This window comes from Stegodyphus dumicola, chromosome 2, assembly GCF_044657685.1.
Source record: "Stegodyphus dumicola isolate Sdum_Otavi_A_Nest chromosome 2, ASM4465768v1".
In the NCBI taxonomy this organism is placed as follows: Eukaryota; Metazoa; Arthropoda; class Arachnida; order Araneae; family Eresidae; genus Stegodyphus; species Stegodyphus dumicola.
Window position 1 is genome coordinate 203880193 of NC_140769.1, and position 18673 is coordinate 203898865.

The following is an 18673-nucleotide window of genomic DNA, read 5'->3' on the forward strand; positions in this document are numbered from 1 at the left end:
GACGAAAGAAAGCTGTCGACGAGCTCCAAACACAAAAACAGCAATCAAGTTCCATGTTAACTAACTGGACGCAATCCACAAGTAATGTTAATCTGACAATGTTTTTAAATGTAACATATTTGCAGGGAGAAGATATTCAGCTTTCTTTTGCCTTATCACTTGCTATAGATGAGTCTTGCGACATAAAAGACACGGTACAAATTTCCCTTTTTGTCAGGTATATGTCTTCCCAAGATCCAAAAGAAGAACTTATAGGATTGATACCGCTCTCGGGACAAAATAGAGGGGAAGATATAGCGAATGCCGTGCAAAAATGCCTGGAAAACAATAAGATTGATTTAAATAAAATCATTTCAGTAGCAACTGATGGAGCCAGAAGTATGACAGGAAAAAAATAAAGGGGCAACAACGATTCTTCAGAGCAAAATAAACCACGAAATTGTTACGTTTTACTGCATAATACACAAAGAAGCGCTTTGTGCCCAGACATTTCTCCCCGAAATAGTTGAGGTCATAAATTTGGTAATCAAGATTGTTAACAGCATCTTGTCAAAAGCACTGTACCATCGTCAGTTTAAAGAATTCTTAAACGAAATGGAGACTTAGTATTCCGACCTCCTTTCTTCACAATAAAGTGCGATGGCTTTCCAAATGAAAGGTGTTGAAACATTCTGCTTTGTGTTTGAATGAAATAAATGCATTCCTAAATGAAAAAGGCATTAATCACCCTGAATTAGAGAACGATAAATGGTTGCAAAAATTTTACTTTATGGTGGATGTCACAGCTAAATTAAATGAGCTGAATCTAAAATACCAAGGAAAGGGAAACCCAGCTTATGTTTTAGAAGAAGAATTGGTTTGTTTTGAAAAAAAAAATAATCCTTTTTGCAGAAGATATTCAGAGCGGTAAATTACTTCATTTTAAATTTCTAAAGCACTATCACGATAAAACCAGTTTAACTGTTGACACAAATTACTTCAGCACAGTTACAAAAAAAATAAAGATGAATTTTCTGACAGATTTGAGTAATTCAAAACCAACAAAACCACTCTATTATTCATAGTAAATCCTCTCAACACAAATAGTAACGAAATCCACATTCAGCCATTTGGAACTGATACTGAATCTCTAGAAATGCAAATGATTGATTTAAAAAGTAAAGCTTTGTGGAGTGGAAAATTTACAGAGTTGAAAAGCAAGTTGGAAGAGTTGGAGGTCCAGAAATGAATGTACGTAATGCAACAAAAGTGGACAGCTTTAAAAGAAATGCCGCAAGTTGAGGCACTTATATTCGACTCATGGAATAGTCTTCCAGACTGCTACAGTGAGGTGAAGAAGTTGGCATTTGGAGTGCTATCTTCGGATTGACATATTCGTGAGAGCAAGCGTTCTCTTGCATGAATATAATTAAAAGTACAGTAAGAAGCCAACTAACAAATAAAAATTTAGAGTCGTGTTTGAAACTTAAAACAACCAGTTATGAGTCAAATTTATCCAAACTTTCTAAAACCATGCAAAGCCAACGCTCCCATTGAATTTGTTTGCTCAATAGTTTTTTTTTTTTTTTTTTATTGAAGTACGAGTTAAGGCTTGTTTCCACTACTGCGTACGAACGCGTTGCGTCAATTGAAGACACGCCTACGGCATCCGTACAAGCGTTTCCACTGCTGCGTATCCGTAAAATACTTTCATTTTCCGCCGCTAGGTGTCACTGTAATATTTTGGCGCCAAACAAGCAGTTCGCGAGTTACGATCCTGAACATCTGAATTTTTCCCGCTTAAGCGAGTATTGTTTGTTTTGGATTTGATATGGATCCTGACGTAAAACGCAGAACAGTTTTGTTTACTAAATTCCATGTTATTGGAAATTTTTATTTCTGCTTATGAACTGCGAAAGTAAAGTACGCTAGCAATTTTTAGATAAGTAAGGTTAAAATGCATATTATGAACATCACTAATTCCATAGAAGCTGAAGTAAATTTAAAAAAAAAAAATTTTGCGTTTCTAAAAGCCTTAAATATTATGAAATAATGTATATATTATTAAAACTAAAATGCAGTGTTAGTGAAAAAGTAAACAAATTAATAAATAAAATAAAAAAGTTAAAGGAATTAAAAAATAGTTGGTACTTTAAAAGTACAGAGCAACTGTAAAGAAAAGTTCACAATATTTACACAAAATTTGCTATGCTTATATACCGCTGACTTCAGGGTCATAGCTGGATAAAATTATTAGAAATCTCTTTTGTTTTAAAATTCACTATGGGCAGTTATATTTTATGCATAATCCATAAAATATTATTTTTAATTTAAACATTTTTAATTCATATCTCTTTTTATAAAAGAAGTTATAAAAAGAAGATTTTTCTCTTTATATATACACACATTAGGTAAAGAAAATGGAAATATTTAATTAATTAATTCCTGCGCTTCTGCTGGAGAGGACTGAATTTAAAATCAATTATTATAGTAATTTTTTGTTAAAAAAATGTTTAGGGCATTAATACTATCTCATGTTAATTGGAATGCAAGTTTAGAGTCGTAAACATCCCAAAGTCTGAGAACATGTATATACATTCACATAAAAGTGAAACGAATATATATATATATATATATCTGCAGGGTTTCAAAATAAATTAAATTTAAATAATTCTCCTGCGCCATTGCTGCAAGGAATGAAATTTGAATTTAACAAACATTTTCTATTTGTAAAAAGCAAATTTAAAGTTAATTAAATTTAAATGAAATTTAATGCAAACAAATAAATGATTAATTATTGCTGCGAACTAATATACAATATCATTTAAATTCTGAGAGCATATGTAAATCAAGTTCAAGTATCAAAATCCATGAACAAATATATAATTCCAAAAATTTATTTATCCTATTATTCACTTATGCATTTTTATAAATTTTTTAGGATTAAATCTATCCTATTATTCATTTATGCATTTTTATAATTTTTTTAGGATTAATAAGCTATCCTATTATTCACTTATGCATTTTTATAATTGTTTAGGATTAATAAGCTATCCTATTATTCACTTATGCATTTTTATAATTTTTTTAGGATTAATAATCTATCCCATTATTTACTTATACATTTTTATAAATTTTTTAGGATTAATAAATTTTTGGAATTATATATTTATTCATGGATTTTGATGCTTGCACTTGATTTACATATGCTCTCAGAATTTAAATAATATTGTAGATTAGTTCTTAGCAATAATTAATCATTTATTTGTTTGCATTAAATTTCATTTAAACTTAATTAACTTTAAATTTGCTTTTTATTAATAGACAATGTTTGTTAAATTCAAATATATATGTACAGGATATGCTTTAAATTAGTATTATATAATTTTCAAACTTTTTTGCGGGAAAAATTTTAATAAATAAGAGCATAAATAAAACAATATATTTAATGCATAAAATAATAGAAATAAATTATAAAACACGAATATAGATCAAATTGGAATAAAAAGCTAAGAAAGTTGCAAAAATCGTATGGGATCGATCGTAGGGTAATGGGAAATCACACTTCACAGAAAATCACACTTTACATTTTTCTGCAGCCAAAATTATTAAAAAAACATCTTCCATTGGTGAATTAGATTTTCTAGAGGCGTTTCACATTCAAAAAAATCTTTCTGCTCTAGTTAACGACCCTAATTCCTATCCATCTTTACCTTCAGAGGTTAAAGAAATTATGTTTTAGTTTTCTTGTTTCATCAATAGATGGTGCCAGTTGCTTAACTTCTTTCCAGACATTCTTATCTTATCACCACATCTTATCTGGTTCATTTGCACTTAAACAGCTGAGGATGTTTAAGTGCAAATCGTATGGGATCGATCGTACGTAATCGTAGGGTGCAAAAATCGTATGGGATTCGAACTCACGACTCCAAAAGGTGAACATTGTTACCATCAGCTTTACCACTAAGCTAAGATTGCACGTAAACCGCAGGCATATTTTGGCTTATATACATTATCAATTAAATCAATTCTTAAAACTTAAGTTTTTTGGTCCTATTTCAGCGTGCTATCGTCTGAAAAATTCACCAGAGTTTGTTCTTCAGCTTCTAGTACATTTTTTACAAAAAACATTATCTTTTAAAGTGGCGTTCCGATTGAAGTTAAACGGGCTGCTAAAAATATATTTCATGTGCTTACAAATATATATTATCCAGAAAGATATATTTATAAAGGGAAATACAAATTTAACATACTCTTCAATGAACTGGAGTATTTAAAAGGCTATCAAATTTAATTTATAATTAACGTTTTTAGTTTTTACCTGTTTCAAAAGAAAAAAAATAGCAAATCTTTTAATCATACCTAATTTGCTATAGCAGTTTGATATAGTCAGACATTCATTTTCATTAAATGAATATGCAGAACTAGGAAATGATTATCAGAACAAATTTTGCTATTTCATGGACTTGGAATAATAATTTTTGCCGCTGATTTTCTTGAACTGAATTTCTTGAACGAACAAGTACTGTAGTTGCAATTATCTTGTTTTTCTTATCTTTTTTTAACTAAATTCAGCTGATTGCTATCTTTTTCAGCACGCAGATTTCTCACTATAATGTTAATTCAGAAATAAGTATTTTTTAGCAAAACATTCTTTTCCTATTAGCGAGCGTTCATCGCTACTTCTGCCGCCATTAATTTTTAGTGACTGCACCTGATTGCTCCTTTTTCACCACGTGATCCCAACACATCCGCAGACATACGGATAGAAGTTGAACTCCATCCGTATGTCATCCGTCACCGCACACCGACCGGATTGCAGATGTCAATCAAAGTGAATTCGCTCGCTGATTGGAAAAACGCATACGCAGCAGTGGAAACGGGCCTTTAGTTTTGTAAGTAAATGTTTAATAGTTTTAATTTTTTACTTAAATAATAATTATCTAATGATGCCAGATATATATAATATCCAATTTGTTGTGAAAAACACTATTTATATATGATATTTATATTTTTCTTACGAATAAATAGATTAGTTTTTGTTTATCAAAAAACTTTATTTATGTGAGTACTATTTATTGTTGCCAAGGAAAAATTTGGTGGCTCTTTAAAAACTTTGAAATTTTGTAAATTGTAATTTTTGACTCTTCCGACTCAAAAGGTTGCCGACCCCTGGGCTAGACCATTATCATCATCAGTAATTATCTTTCCAATAAATTTTTAATTAACAAAAATGAAAACAGAATTACTAGTTTTACTAATTTTATGTTTTACTTAACATATGAAATCATTAAAAGAGATGACAATTTACCTCTTTTGAGAGTACATGACATTTGAGTGTAATAAGAATGTCACACAAATTAGATGAGCTCAGATTGTGTTAGCTTTACGAGAATTCAAGATAGGTAGTTTTTAGTACCATATTCTAGTTCTTGCTGTCATTGTGGATGGAAGATAACTGGCAGCTGACTAAGTCAAGGGCTGACTGCTAACTTAAAACCAATGATGTAGATTCGACTCCCATATAAATTTTCTATCACACCTAAATATTACAAATGCAAAATATGATAGCCAGCTTTTTCTAGAAATATATTCTTCCAGAAGTTTTTATCCACAACTTCTGGATTATATCTAATGAAAATGGAGGAAGAGCATTGCCTTTCTGAAGAACAACTGATAGAAGGATGGTAATGAGAAGATAATGGAATAATTTTTTCAAACCAAAGCTTTCTCAAAAACTTGAATTTGACAAGATGTGGAGGAAAATCATTATTTTTTCTGGTAGCTGTTTTAGTTAATATTGTTTGTGTTTGTCTCCCCCCCTCATCACTAATCACTTTCTCATCTTCTACAATCTGAGAAACACGTTGGTTATAAGACTAAGAATTTTACTAAATAATTAAATAAATTTAACTTTTGAGTCGTTTTCTTGCCTATCAATAAAATTCCCAGTTCCATACTTAAAGACCCCATTGCAGATACGAATTCCTTGCCAATGTGGTTTAATTTACATTGTTCAAACTAAGGAAAATTAAATTTCATGTTAAAGGTCATGAGGTATATGTTAGGAAAAAGGAAACACAGAAATCCTCTGTTGTCCAGCACTGTTGGTCAGAAAAATCACACTTTACATTTTTCTGCAGCCAAAATTATTAAAAAAACATCTTCCATTGGTGAATTAGATTTTCTAGAGGCGTTTCACATTAAAAAAAATCTTTCTGCTCTAGTTAACGACCCTAATTCCTATCCATCTTTACCTTCAGAGGTTAAAGAAATTATGTTTTAGTTTTCTTGTTTCATCAATAGATGGTGCCAGTTGCTTAACTTCTTTCCAGACATTCTTATCTTATCACCACATCTTATCTGGTTCATTTGCACTTAAACAGCTGAGGAAGATGGTTCTGTAGTTAAACCCTTGAAACTAGACCTGCAAAATTTACAAATATTACACCAATTCTTGTTTGACTTCTCCAATAACTCAAATTCACTTTATAATGTATGATTCCAGCTATAGAACTGTTTATAATGCAATTTTGATGTGAATATGTTAATATTTAATTAAATATTCTAAATTTTATGCTCTCTGGCTACTTTTATTTTGTAATTCGCTTATACTTTAGGCTAAGAAAATAGTGAGTAGGGAAGAAGAGCTTTTATTTATCAAAATATGCTTAAATATGATAAAAATAAACTTAATAATTCATGTTCCTAGTATTGCATGGATAAACTTATTAATGTACCATTTCCTGAAGCAAATTATAAGCAAATATTAACTAATTAGACATTGGTTAAACTCCATGAAAAGTTCTACAAATGTCTATATTAGATTGAGATGATTCAGACTGAGCAAAACTAAATAAGAAAAATTATGCTGAAAATTGTTGGGGATGAAGTAATGCAATTTGTACAGTTTAAATTTCATTTCTTAATGGAAAACATTTACCTTAATAGGTGTCTCTATCATAGGATAAGGATTAAAAAACTGAAGTTTTTGGTGATCTATCAGAAGTCTGGGAGATGTAATGAAAAAAAGATGAATTTCACAGTACAACCGAAAGAGTTGGCAGAAATAAAAATTATTTCTATCAAGCAAATTTGTTCAGTTATTCTTGATAATATTTTTATTTCTTCTCCTAATCATTTCTAATTATTTTTATCTCATTATCAAAATGCAGTGCCATTTTATGCCCAAGGCAATTTTATTAATTAAAACATTACATTTGTTCTTTGCCTCTTCTAAAGCCAATGCTTGATCTATCACCTTAAGAAACTTTCTGTCAGATGCTAGTATGATATTTCAGTTTGCATAAAAATTATAGAAATGAAAACAGATTTATTTCTTGTGTCTTCAGCCAAAATGAATGCTACTTGGAAGTCAGCAATAATATATGCAGCCATAATATGCTTTCAGCTTTTGCTCAGGTAAAACAGCAACAGAGATACAAATGCTAAAGAAGAAATGTGTGATGATCATTACCTCATTGCACAACATTTTAATGGTTTGAGGTCTTCTCAGAAATTTAAAAAAAAAAAATCAAGCAAGAAGGAAAGGTTTACACTACTGTTCTTAACAGAACAGTTATAGACAACTGGAACTGCATCTTTCTTCCTGATAACTCCATCAAGACAATAAATAGCTGATTTAGTAAATGTTGTAACACATGATTTAATCAAAAATAATGACAGATGTGTTTCTTATCCACTATAGAATATATATAGCCTCATGAAACCTTCATTTGCAAACATTTAAATCATGCCTACAAGGAAAATATTTTCATGATTCTTCAGTCCTTCTGGAGCATGCAAAAGCATGCTTAAGGTGCATGACAAATAACAGCCTAAAGTACATGTTTCACTGGTTTATATTTAAGTAAGTGCATTGCAGTAAATGGTGATTTCTTTTAAAAATACTGCTGTAGCAAAAATTTAGAATAGAAATTGGGAGTGAGCAAGGAGCATATATGTAACCTTGAAATGAGCATTTATACATATGACTGGCATTAATTCTACTTTTACTAAAAAAACATACATCAGTTATTAAAAATAACTCAATGGTACATATGACTGGCATTATTTCAGGTTTTAATAAAAAAGTGTACATCAGTAATTAAAAATAACTCATTTATACAATATGTCACTTAAAACTAAAATGTGAAATTGCTAGTAAAATTAAGTTTTAAAATAAATTGCTACTTACTAGTGCTACTCCTGTCTTTGCCTTGATCACAATCTCGTGTTGGTATCTGTTGAAGTTGCTGGGATGACTGATTTTTGTTTGGTGGGCCTGTAGTCAGGGCTTTCTGTACTAGACCCGTCAGACTTGCCAGCTGCCTTTCCATGTACTCCATCCTTAACCTGTGCATACTAGAGTGTGTTATATTTAACACTTTGATAGTAAAGGGTAAAAAGCACACACCATGCCAAAAGCAGAGTTAAGCAAAAGCAGAAGTGAAAATTATATCAGCAGTGCAATGCATTTAGTGAGGAAATCAAACTAACCAACAATAGTTAACAGTGAAAACTACAAAGTTAAGAAACATGACAATTTCTTGTAGTGCAGAGCAATGGAAGGAATGCATTACAAGACTATAACTATAGCAGAAGGAAACAAAATTTGATTGCTTTCAAAGCATGAGTGAAGCAATTTTTAAAAGTTAAATACAGTTCTAACATAGGGTAAGAGAAAATTCTGTTATTTAGACACTGCAGATATGTTGAAAATTGGGAATATTTATAAATTATCCTTTTTCAACTATCATATTTCTTTACTTTCATATTTTTTCCAAAATTGTATTCCTTAATTTCAGTAACACCATCAGAAAAAGAAATTGGTTTTAAGTATATACGATAAATAAAATAAAGTGTTTAAATAATCCTGGAAATACTAACAACAACAGTATATCAACAAAAGATATTAACACACTTTTTGTAGAAATTTTTTTTTTTTGATTTAGGGATAATTTAATTAATACTTAAAATGTAATAATTTATTATTTAAATGCTTAAATCAAATGCTTATTCGATAAGGATAATGCCTTATATACAGGCACCCTGGTGCTGGCCCAATTCCGCTTGGAAGTAAATACACTTTTTTTTGGGAAAGTGGCTTTATGTCTTTAAAGCTAGGTATAAAGAAAGAGTATTAAATTTTATGAAAAACATCCTTAACATTGGGGGTAGACGTTCTAAAAAAATTTGTAGCTTGTTATATATTTTTGTACAGTAAAAATTTTCATTCAGCAAAGTATTGATTATGTTTTAATTAATTGAAAAAAAATTCTATACATTTCTTTCTTTCCATACCATTATTTATAAAATTTATATAGGTAGGATATTTTTGTTTTCCATTTTAAGCATCAAAAGTAAAGGAGTTCATTAGCCAATTTAATATGGGATGCTTTTCCGCTTTAGTCATTTTAATTCCTAGCTTCAAAAATTTTGAAATAAAATCGGTAATAAGTATCGAAAAATGACTTTAGAAAAATTTATAGCCAAAAAATTTCCATGCACTTTTAATCCCTGGATATCGAATTTTTAATTTTAATTTAATAAGGAAAATTGTTTAAAAATTTTACTCTCCAGTGACCAAAATCTAATAAAAAGTTAGACTGTACATTTATGGAACTCTCTTTACACACTGCCAAGAATGCTTCCATGAAATTCAGCGATTATAACTGGATGTATATCCATGGAATGAATATTTAAGTTAACACCCCGCCTAGCAATTTTTTTTAACACTCTGAAATCACAATTACACATTAATCTCCAAAAGTTAAGCAAAGTGGAAAAAAAAATAATGAGAAAGCATTTATTTGAATTCATTGACTAAAGATGTTAATGTGGAAAATTTCAAAGCAAATGATTCAATAAATAACTAAGCAATAGCGCTAAGCTAAAATAGGGTTTTTGATTGGCAAAACGTCTGTCTTTAGGAAAATCTGCCAGCATGCTATTACATAGTTGTCAACTTTAAAATTTGAGAAACTGAGAGGTGTCTTTGGAAACCGCAAAAACCTTGATGGAGACGCGATTTCAAGAGAATGCCAAATTGACTTAAATTCACTACATAATGCGTGGTTCAGGTTACTGATCTATTTATAATATGATTCTGATGTACAATATAGCACTATTTAATTAGATATTCTAGACTTTATACTTCTTGGCTAATTTATTTCATTTTATAATATTTTAAAATTTTTATGCTGACACACTTCTCAGTAGGAAAGAAAAGTTTTTATTTATGAAAGCACTTTTACACATAATGGAAATTAAATTAATAGTTAATGCCAAATAACAGAATGAATTAGTTAACAGCTAACTGTGCAAATTTAAACCATTATGACACGTGCGGACGAATACGCCCACCCCCCCCCCCCCCCGAAAAAAAAAAAAGACACGTGCGAATAAATGTGGCAAAGAACAAAACAAAACAATCTTTCAACTTCATATTGGTTAAGTTTACAACCCCTTCATTTCATTTCGCATTTACGGGATATATGCAACGGGAAGTTTATTTTTGCGCTCTTCTTCGTCTAATGAATTACGTGGTCACATCGGCCAATTAAAGTTCGTTCTGTTATTTGACGGGTGAAATGTTGAAGCAGCATCTATAATGGAGAGAGGCTAAAAATTTAAACTCGAGGATTGAGAGAACAGGAAATGTGATGAAAAACCGGTATGTTTTCCGATAAAAAGACCCTGCTAGAAATATACACTTGGCAGTGCACTGACTAAGCAGACATATTTTTAGATCGTAAAGGTGCCATGAAAAGAAAATACAGTCAAAAGTCGGTAATCTGGACTCGTCGGGACTTTGGCGATTCCGGATTATAGATCATCAGTTTAAATCTGGTAAGATGGTATGCAGAAATTCTAAAATTAAAAATATGAAACCGTAATTTATGAAATAAAGAACAATTATGATCTATAGGGTATCAAAATTTACAAAAAAAAAAAAAAAAAAAAAAGCTTGATATTTAAGTGTTTACTTTATTAAACATTTCTTTCAATGTAAGTTGTTTAAGTTGCTTCGTTTTATGTGATAATACTTTCTCTTTAATTCTATAAAAGGACATAATTTCTTGTTCAGTTACAAACTTCCACTGTAATTGCTGTGTCGAGAATACCGACTAATTTGTCAATCAAAATTTTTTCGTTTTCAATATCCTCTGTGTCACTTTCTTCACTATCGGAAGCGAATTATAATGACGAGGAATTTGATTTAAATCATATCAAAGACGGAGTACATCGAGATGAAATACTACATTTAGTAAGGAATTATAAGCCAAATAAAATAAAAACATCTGCCCTGAAAGATAAGGATAGTGCTGACAGTTCAACTTCCAATTGATTGTGCGCCTCAGCGTCCCCCCCCCCCCCCGCCGCAGAGCAGCGTGAAATTGATAAACAGATTTCGGAACGGTTAGATAAACAAAGGATTATGCCTTTATCTATTTTTCACAGCAATTCCACTTTTTGTTTAATGGACTTCGAAACATACTTTCGCTTTTGTAGATCCTTTTCATATTAGTAAATATATATCGGAAATTCTATTTGACATAATCGAAAGTTCAAGCTTACTTTTATAAAATTGCTCTAACAGTCTGCAAAAAATAATAAGCCGGATCCAATTCGAAGATTAAGGAACAAAGCAATCTACAACATTAACTGAATTAGATAATTTTAGCTCAGCTTTATACATTAAACGCTCATGCGTAAACGTATTATGCGCATGCGCACACGCATATTCGCAGCCATAAAGGTCTTACGTGCAAGCGTCAACGCTACGCATGCGCAGAAAATTTGTAGCTTTGAGGTCCGGATTATAGATCATTCCGGATTATGGGCGTCCGAATTAACGACTTTTGACTGTATATGTGTCTTCTAACTATATTACATTTATACGTATAATTATTTCAAGTCTCGTGATCTCAATGGTGATTTTAGCATTATATCCAAATCTAAGTCTTGGCCCACAATACGACAGGTAAGCTCACGTATTATTGTCCATATAAAAAGAGATCAGAACTCATCGCCACAAGAATGAAGATCATACTGAATAAAGAAGCGGTTTCTATACTGCACTGCAGTCATACTGACAGGAAGGAAGACATGTAGATCAGTGAGGAAGCCATCTGCAGTTCTTGTCCGAAATGTCAAACCAAAGCAGAACTATCAAACAAACCATACCTGTGTAGGCACGTGTTTTACGAATGTTACTGGCGTGAGAGTTTCAAATGTTCTCCAGATTAAAAATTATTAGGAATCAGTTTCTAAGCTAAACTATGACTCATTTGTAAACAGCACATTACCCTATTATTTTGAGGCACACTTGAGAAAAGTTACGTTTGCATAGCTGCTACTCGAGAATGCTAGATGGGAATGCAAGGTAGGAAGCATGTTATGCAATGATTAACCAGTGGCATGATGCTAACTTCTGAGTGGTTATGACTGACTCTTAGATATCCACTTACTAATTTTTGTGACACAGTTGCTTCACTTTATATCAATTTCATAGGAGGCAAATGATGCAAAAATTGACATTTGGCTTTTGAGATTTTCAACTGATGCTAGTCTGCTTTGGCACGTTCTGCATAAAACATGCATTTTGATACATTACATGTTTCCTCGTTTAAAAATATTAGTGAGAATTCTTTTCTATAGACTAGTTTCCATGTGCGTGCATCTAATTACATTAGCTATTTTTGTGATAACATTTTTTAAAACAACTGTTGAAACTAAATAACGTTTGCATAATCCGAGTTCAGAAAACAAAACATTTATTTTACATATTTTAAAGAAATAACGTTCTGAAACAACATGTTTCATCTACACAATCAATCGACGCTCTCACCAGAGCATTACGCCATCAAACTTGGCACACATCCAAAAGTTCAAATTGAAGAATTACAGAAGCGTTGTTGCCACACAAGAAAAGACATATAGTTACAACTTCACACAATAATAAAACAAAAACACACTTTAGAAAAATAGACAATAATAATAAAAATAGTAATAATAAAATTCTTAACAATATTTTCTCGATTATGCAACATCCTCCCCCCTTTTTGAGTCAGTGGCAAACGACTCAAAAACATATGTTATCCTATTAAAAAGGTCTAGTACATTAGGCTTCTTAACAAGCCGTCCTGACGACGTAAATTTCTGTTTTATATGCTGTACGTCAGTCTGATCGTTTTTCTTATCGTCGTTAACGTTAGGCTCTTCAACTAAATAATTTTCACTTAGTTGTATCTCTAGTGGATAAATACGCTGAACGGGCCTTATGAAAATCCCATTCTGAGTTTTTAGTTTAACTGTTCGAATTTTGCCATCCCGACCAGGAATTTTCTCTATAATTTTACCCAAAGGCCAATACAAGCGTTTTTTGAAATCATCGCCTATTAAGACTATCTCCCCAATTTTAGGCAACCGGGTTACTTTATTTTGTGGTTGTTTCATTATTAATTGCCCCAAATATTCTTTTCGGAAACGGTTCCTTAAATCTTTAAGAAGTTTTGTGCGGTATTTAACTCTTCTCAAAAAATGCTGAGAGTCAATTTTATCTATATCTGCTACATTCGAAGTACAATTTTCAATTAAAAACATTGACGGAGTTAAAGGGATAGCATCTTCAGAGTTCTCCGAAATATATGTTAAAGGTCGATAATTAATTACCGACTCACAGTCGCAAATTAAGGTTTCCAGTTCTTCATAAGATAAAACCGATTTTCCCAAAGAACGTCTTAAAAGTTCTTTAACCATGCGAACTAGCCGTTCCCACCAACCTCCCCACCAGGAGGCTGTTGGTGGATTGAATTTCCATACTATTCTCTTTATTTTTGCCTCATTCTCTATTATGTCCCAGTTAAGTTTAGACATTTCGTTATACGTTCCTCGGAAGTTAGTCCCATTGTCAGAATAAATGGTTCTTGGTCTGCCACGTCTGGCTATGAATCGTCTTAAAGCCAAAAGAAAAGATTCTGTTGATAACGAAGTCACCAGTTCTAGATGGATTGCCCTGTACACAGCGCATGTGAAGAGTGCCATCCAAACCTTCTTACCGTTTTTCAAAAACAATGGGCCAGCTAAATCTACTCCCAAAATTTCAAAAGCCCTATAATCTCCTACGCGATCTTCAGGAAGATGAGTCACTTCGCAAGACATCGGTTTCGCTTTATATCGTTGACATATTACACACCCTTTTAACACATTACGCACAGTTTTACGTTGTTTTAGTATCCAGAATCTTTCTTTTAAAATAGATTGAAGCATTTGAGTTCCAGCATGACAATGTTTCTTATGAACTGAATCAATTAACAATGTAGTAAAGATACATTTACTCGGTAACAAAATTGGTGTTAAAAATCCAGAATTGTCTTTGCGTTCCAATATTCTAGTTTTAACTCTTATAATATTTTCATTATCAATGAATACATCAAGTGGATTAAGAGCTCCAATGTCAGGGAAATTTGAGCTTTGAACCAACCGAATGAAAACTTTTTCGGAATTTATGATTTCAGCAACAGTTAGTTTAGATTCTTTACACAAATTTGACTTCTTCCTACAGTTAGAAATAAAACGTAACACCCAACCGGTTACACGAATCATTTTCTCATAATCAGAAACTCTTTCTGCATACCAAGGAGTAGTATCCTCTAAAAAGATAACATTAATAAGTTTTACCTTCCTCTTTTCCAAGTCAGCTTCGCTCGGCTGACAAACAATATTCGTAGGCCAAAATTCAGGGCTTTCTCTTAGCCAGAGAGGTCCCTTAAACCACTCCGAGTTAATCATTTGTTTAGCAGAGCAACCTCGAGATAACACATCTGCTGGGTTCATATTACCAGGCACATGCCTCCATGATTCAGGTTTTGTCAACTTAGTAATTTCTTTAACACGATTGCTTACAAAGTTCGACCAATTACCAGCATTTCTGATCCACCATAATGCGACTGCGGAATCACACCACAAAGTTACATTTATATCAAAATCATTAAGAGCTTTACAAACAGAATATAGTAATCGGGATCCAATGCAACAGGACATTAATTCCAATCTAGGAATCGTCAAATTCTTAATAGGAGCTACTCTAGATTTTGCTCTTAAGAGAGTAAGTTTTACACTGCATGAATCAACACTTCTCGCGAAAATACATCCTGCATAAGCATATTTGCAGGCATCGACAAATACATGCAATTCAACTGTTGCAAAGGTTCCAATGAATCGGGATATTGCCACATTTTTCAACAAAAGTATATCAGATAACCACACAAAAAATTTACTTACAAAATCATGAAGCAATACCTCGTCCCAAGAAAATTTCAACTTCCATGTTTCTTGTAACAAAAGTTTTGGAAGCAAAGTTATTGGTGCAAGTATTCCAATTGGATAAAAAATTGATTGTACAATAGACAGAATCAGTCTCTTAGTTACCTTAGTATCACAAGTTATCATATTTATATTTATATTACACCTTAAAGTATCATTGTCTAAATTCCACAATATTCCTAAAAGAGGTGTGTCCCCAGAATGTTTTGTAGTATATTTGGAAGCAACATTGCTCTCCCATCCCCTTAAATTAAATCTGCCTCTCGACATAAGACTTTTGGCCTTTTGAATTAAATCCTCTTGTTCCTCAATATTGTAAACACCCGTAATACAATTATCTACATAGAACGAATTTTTTAATTTGTCAGCCACATCTAAAAAGTCAGATGGACAATTATTCAAGAGATATTTAATAGACGCACCTAGTAGATAAGGGCTGCAGGAAACCCCAAAAACTACTCTGCAATGCCTATACACTATTTCTCCCTCATCACTTGGATAGAAAAATCGCAAGTAATCTCTATCCTTCGGAGAAATTCCTAACTGCAAGAATGCTTTCTCTATGTCTGCACTCAGACCAATAGGAAAAAATCTCATTCTGTCTAAAATATCAGGGACTAATTCTATTAAATTAGGTCCTTTCAATAAACACTGATTCAAAGATGGTTTTCCCTTTTCACAAGATGAAGCATCAAAAACGGGTCTTACCTTAGTGCTTTCACTATTCATCTTAATAACCGGTCTGTGTGGTAAAAAGTGGCATTTATTGTTTAATTCCTTTTCCGGAACCTTTTCTATAATATTTAAATTTTCCCACTCTCTAAACACTTCTTGATATTCCTTCAAAGAATTATTTTCTTTTGCCCTCTTTATCATTTTTTGATGACGTGTCAAAGCAATGATTTTATTATCTGATAAATTGGTAGATTCGCATTTCCAGGGTAATTCTAATTCATATCTACCATCGGGCCGAATAGATAATTTATTCTGAAAATCAATCTCATAGTCGCAATGAAGATTTTTCGTTTTACTATTTTCCGTCGGGTCGGAACTACCCAAAACTTCAAGCTCCCATAAAGATTTCAAAGAAGCATTATTTACATGTAAGGAAAGACTTATTAGGGCATTATCCCTGACAGTATCCTTTTCTTTACCCATAACCGTCCAACCCAGTTTTGTTTTGACTGCAGTTAAACCAGAGGGTAATTCTAGGTATTCGTCAGTTAACAGTTTACCAATGACATCTGCACCTATCAATAAATCAATTTCACTTTCCTCGCAAAATGTGTCACTGACCTCAATTTTCCTGCTTTTCAATTCCTCTATAATCTGAGCATTCTTGATTGTTGGAACAAATCCACATATCTTTTTTTCAGAAAAAGCTTCAAAACAACACCTAAAAGTGTTATCTAAACTGCTTATGTCAATAGCAAAAACAGAATGGGTTACAGGCGCAGTTTCCCTCCCCCCGAACAAACCATGAATTACTTTCTCCTGTCGAATAGGATCAGCCTTCATTCGCTTCATAATTTTCTCCCCAACGTATGATCGTTGGGATCCCGAATCCAAGAGAATTCTAATTTTTCTCTCTCGATCTTTAACTTTAATTAGAACACATAAAGTTTGCAAATAAACTTTCTCGCTCTTACTATTATTAGAAAGGGAAACATCCAACTTAGAGTCATTTTGTTTTACAGAACTAACATTCTGAGGACACATAAATTTTATATGATCACAACTGCAAATGGGGCATTTAATATTGGCTTTACATTGGTTTTTTAAATGGCCAATTCTTAAACATGAAAAACAAACACCTTTCTTTTGTACAAGTTGCCTCTTTTCATTTAAGCTCATATTTTCAGCTTTAAAACACTTAGCACTCATATGAGGCTTACCACAAAATATACAAACATTTTGCTTACCTTTACTGGTTTCATTTGTACTTACCAGCGCGGCAGCTGTTGCTAAATCTGAATTACCTGAAATAACATTTTTATTAAGACGCTTAATAGAATGAGTAAATCCTGATTGTGCTAATCTAATCATTTCTTCCGATTCTACTTCATGCCTTAAAAAACACATTAGTTTTTCAAGCGTTCTTTCAGAACTCTTTTCCTGTCCTTGTTCAGAAGTTCGACTCCGCTCCCAGGCACGTAAAATATTCTCAGGTAGGCACGACTCCACTAAAGGTCCTAAGAAATCAGCAACTTTTCCTTGGTGCGTCCTAAGCTTTCCAGCGCTCGTAATTTACTTTCTATACTATCATAAAGTACTCCTAAGTCCGACGCCGTTCTGCCTGTTGTAGCATTCTTTGTAACAAGCCCAAGCAAATCTCTTACATAGATCTGCACCAGAAGGTCTTCTCTACCAAATCTTTCTTTCAGCTGCTCGATAGCTTTAGGATAATTCGCGGCGGTAACAGGAAAACTGTTCAAAAGTTGAGCTGCCTTTGAGCCAGGTACTGCACTTTGCACTAAGTACAAAAATTTATCTTCCGGCACAATATCCGCATCTTCATGAATTTTGGAGAATTGGCTCCAAAAGCCTAAAAATTCTCTTGCATCTCCAGAAAATTTTTTCAGTTCAAGTTTAGGAAGTTTGAACTTCCTGTTTTTATTTTCTTTAGGATCCGAAATCGAAACTGAAGCAATATCTGTAGTAACATTCATCGAATTCAATTGTCCAATTTTATTCTGAAGTTTCACCTTTAAAGCTATAAAGGAATCTCTGTATCCTTCAGCCGTATTAAATTCATTCTCGAAATCAGCTTCCTTGGTTTGTTCTAAAACACTGCTTTGAGTACTGTCCAAGCGTTCAAATTTGTCAATTAGTTGCCCCAACAACACTTGCAATCTCTCAGGATCCGTACAAGTAGGCAATTCTTCTTCCACAATCTTCGTAGTTAACGTAAACGAAGTACGTTCACTTTTACGTTTTGCCTTTAACAACTCCATTTTAACAAAACGCCTAAATCAAAACTACTCGAAATCACACAAACGTCCTGTCAAACGGACGCCAAACTTTTATGTTGAAACTAAATAACGTTTGCATAATCCGAGTTCAGAAAACAAAACATTTATTTTACATATTTTAAAGAAATAACGTTCTGAAACAACATGTTTCATCTACACAATCAATCGACGCTCTCACCAGAGCATTACGCCATCAAACTTGGCACACATCCAAAAGTTCAAATTGAAGAATTACAGAAGCGTTGTTGCCACACAAGAAAAGACATATAGTTACAACTTCACACAATAATAAAACAAAAACACACTTTAGAAAAATAGACAATAATAATAAAAATAGTAATAATAAAATTCTTAACAATATTTTCTCGATTATGCAACAACAACTATGCTAA

At 32.4% G+C, this 18673-nt stretch overlaps 1 protein-coding gene across 11 annotated transcripts in view; it reads right to left on the reverse strand.

The window, feature by feature from the left end:
• LOC118181150 (coiled-coil domain-containing protein CG32809-like) overlaps positions 1–18673 on the reverse strand; it is a 1535131-nt gene that overhangs the window by 54686 nt on the left and 1461772 nt on the right. For 9 of the 11 annotated variants that reach the window (XM_085811658.1, XM_085811656.1, XM_085811659.1 and 6 more), the window contains one exon: positions 8177–8343. In XM_085811658.1, the coding sequence (XP_085667784.1) occupies positions 8177–8343 (167 nt within the window). The remainder of the gene's footprint in view (positions 1–8176; positions 8344–18673) is intronic. The other 2 variants (XM_085811657.1, XM_085811666.1) reach the window with 1 other exon arrangement.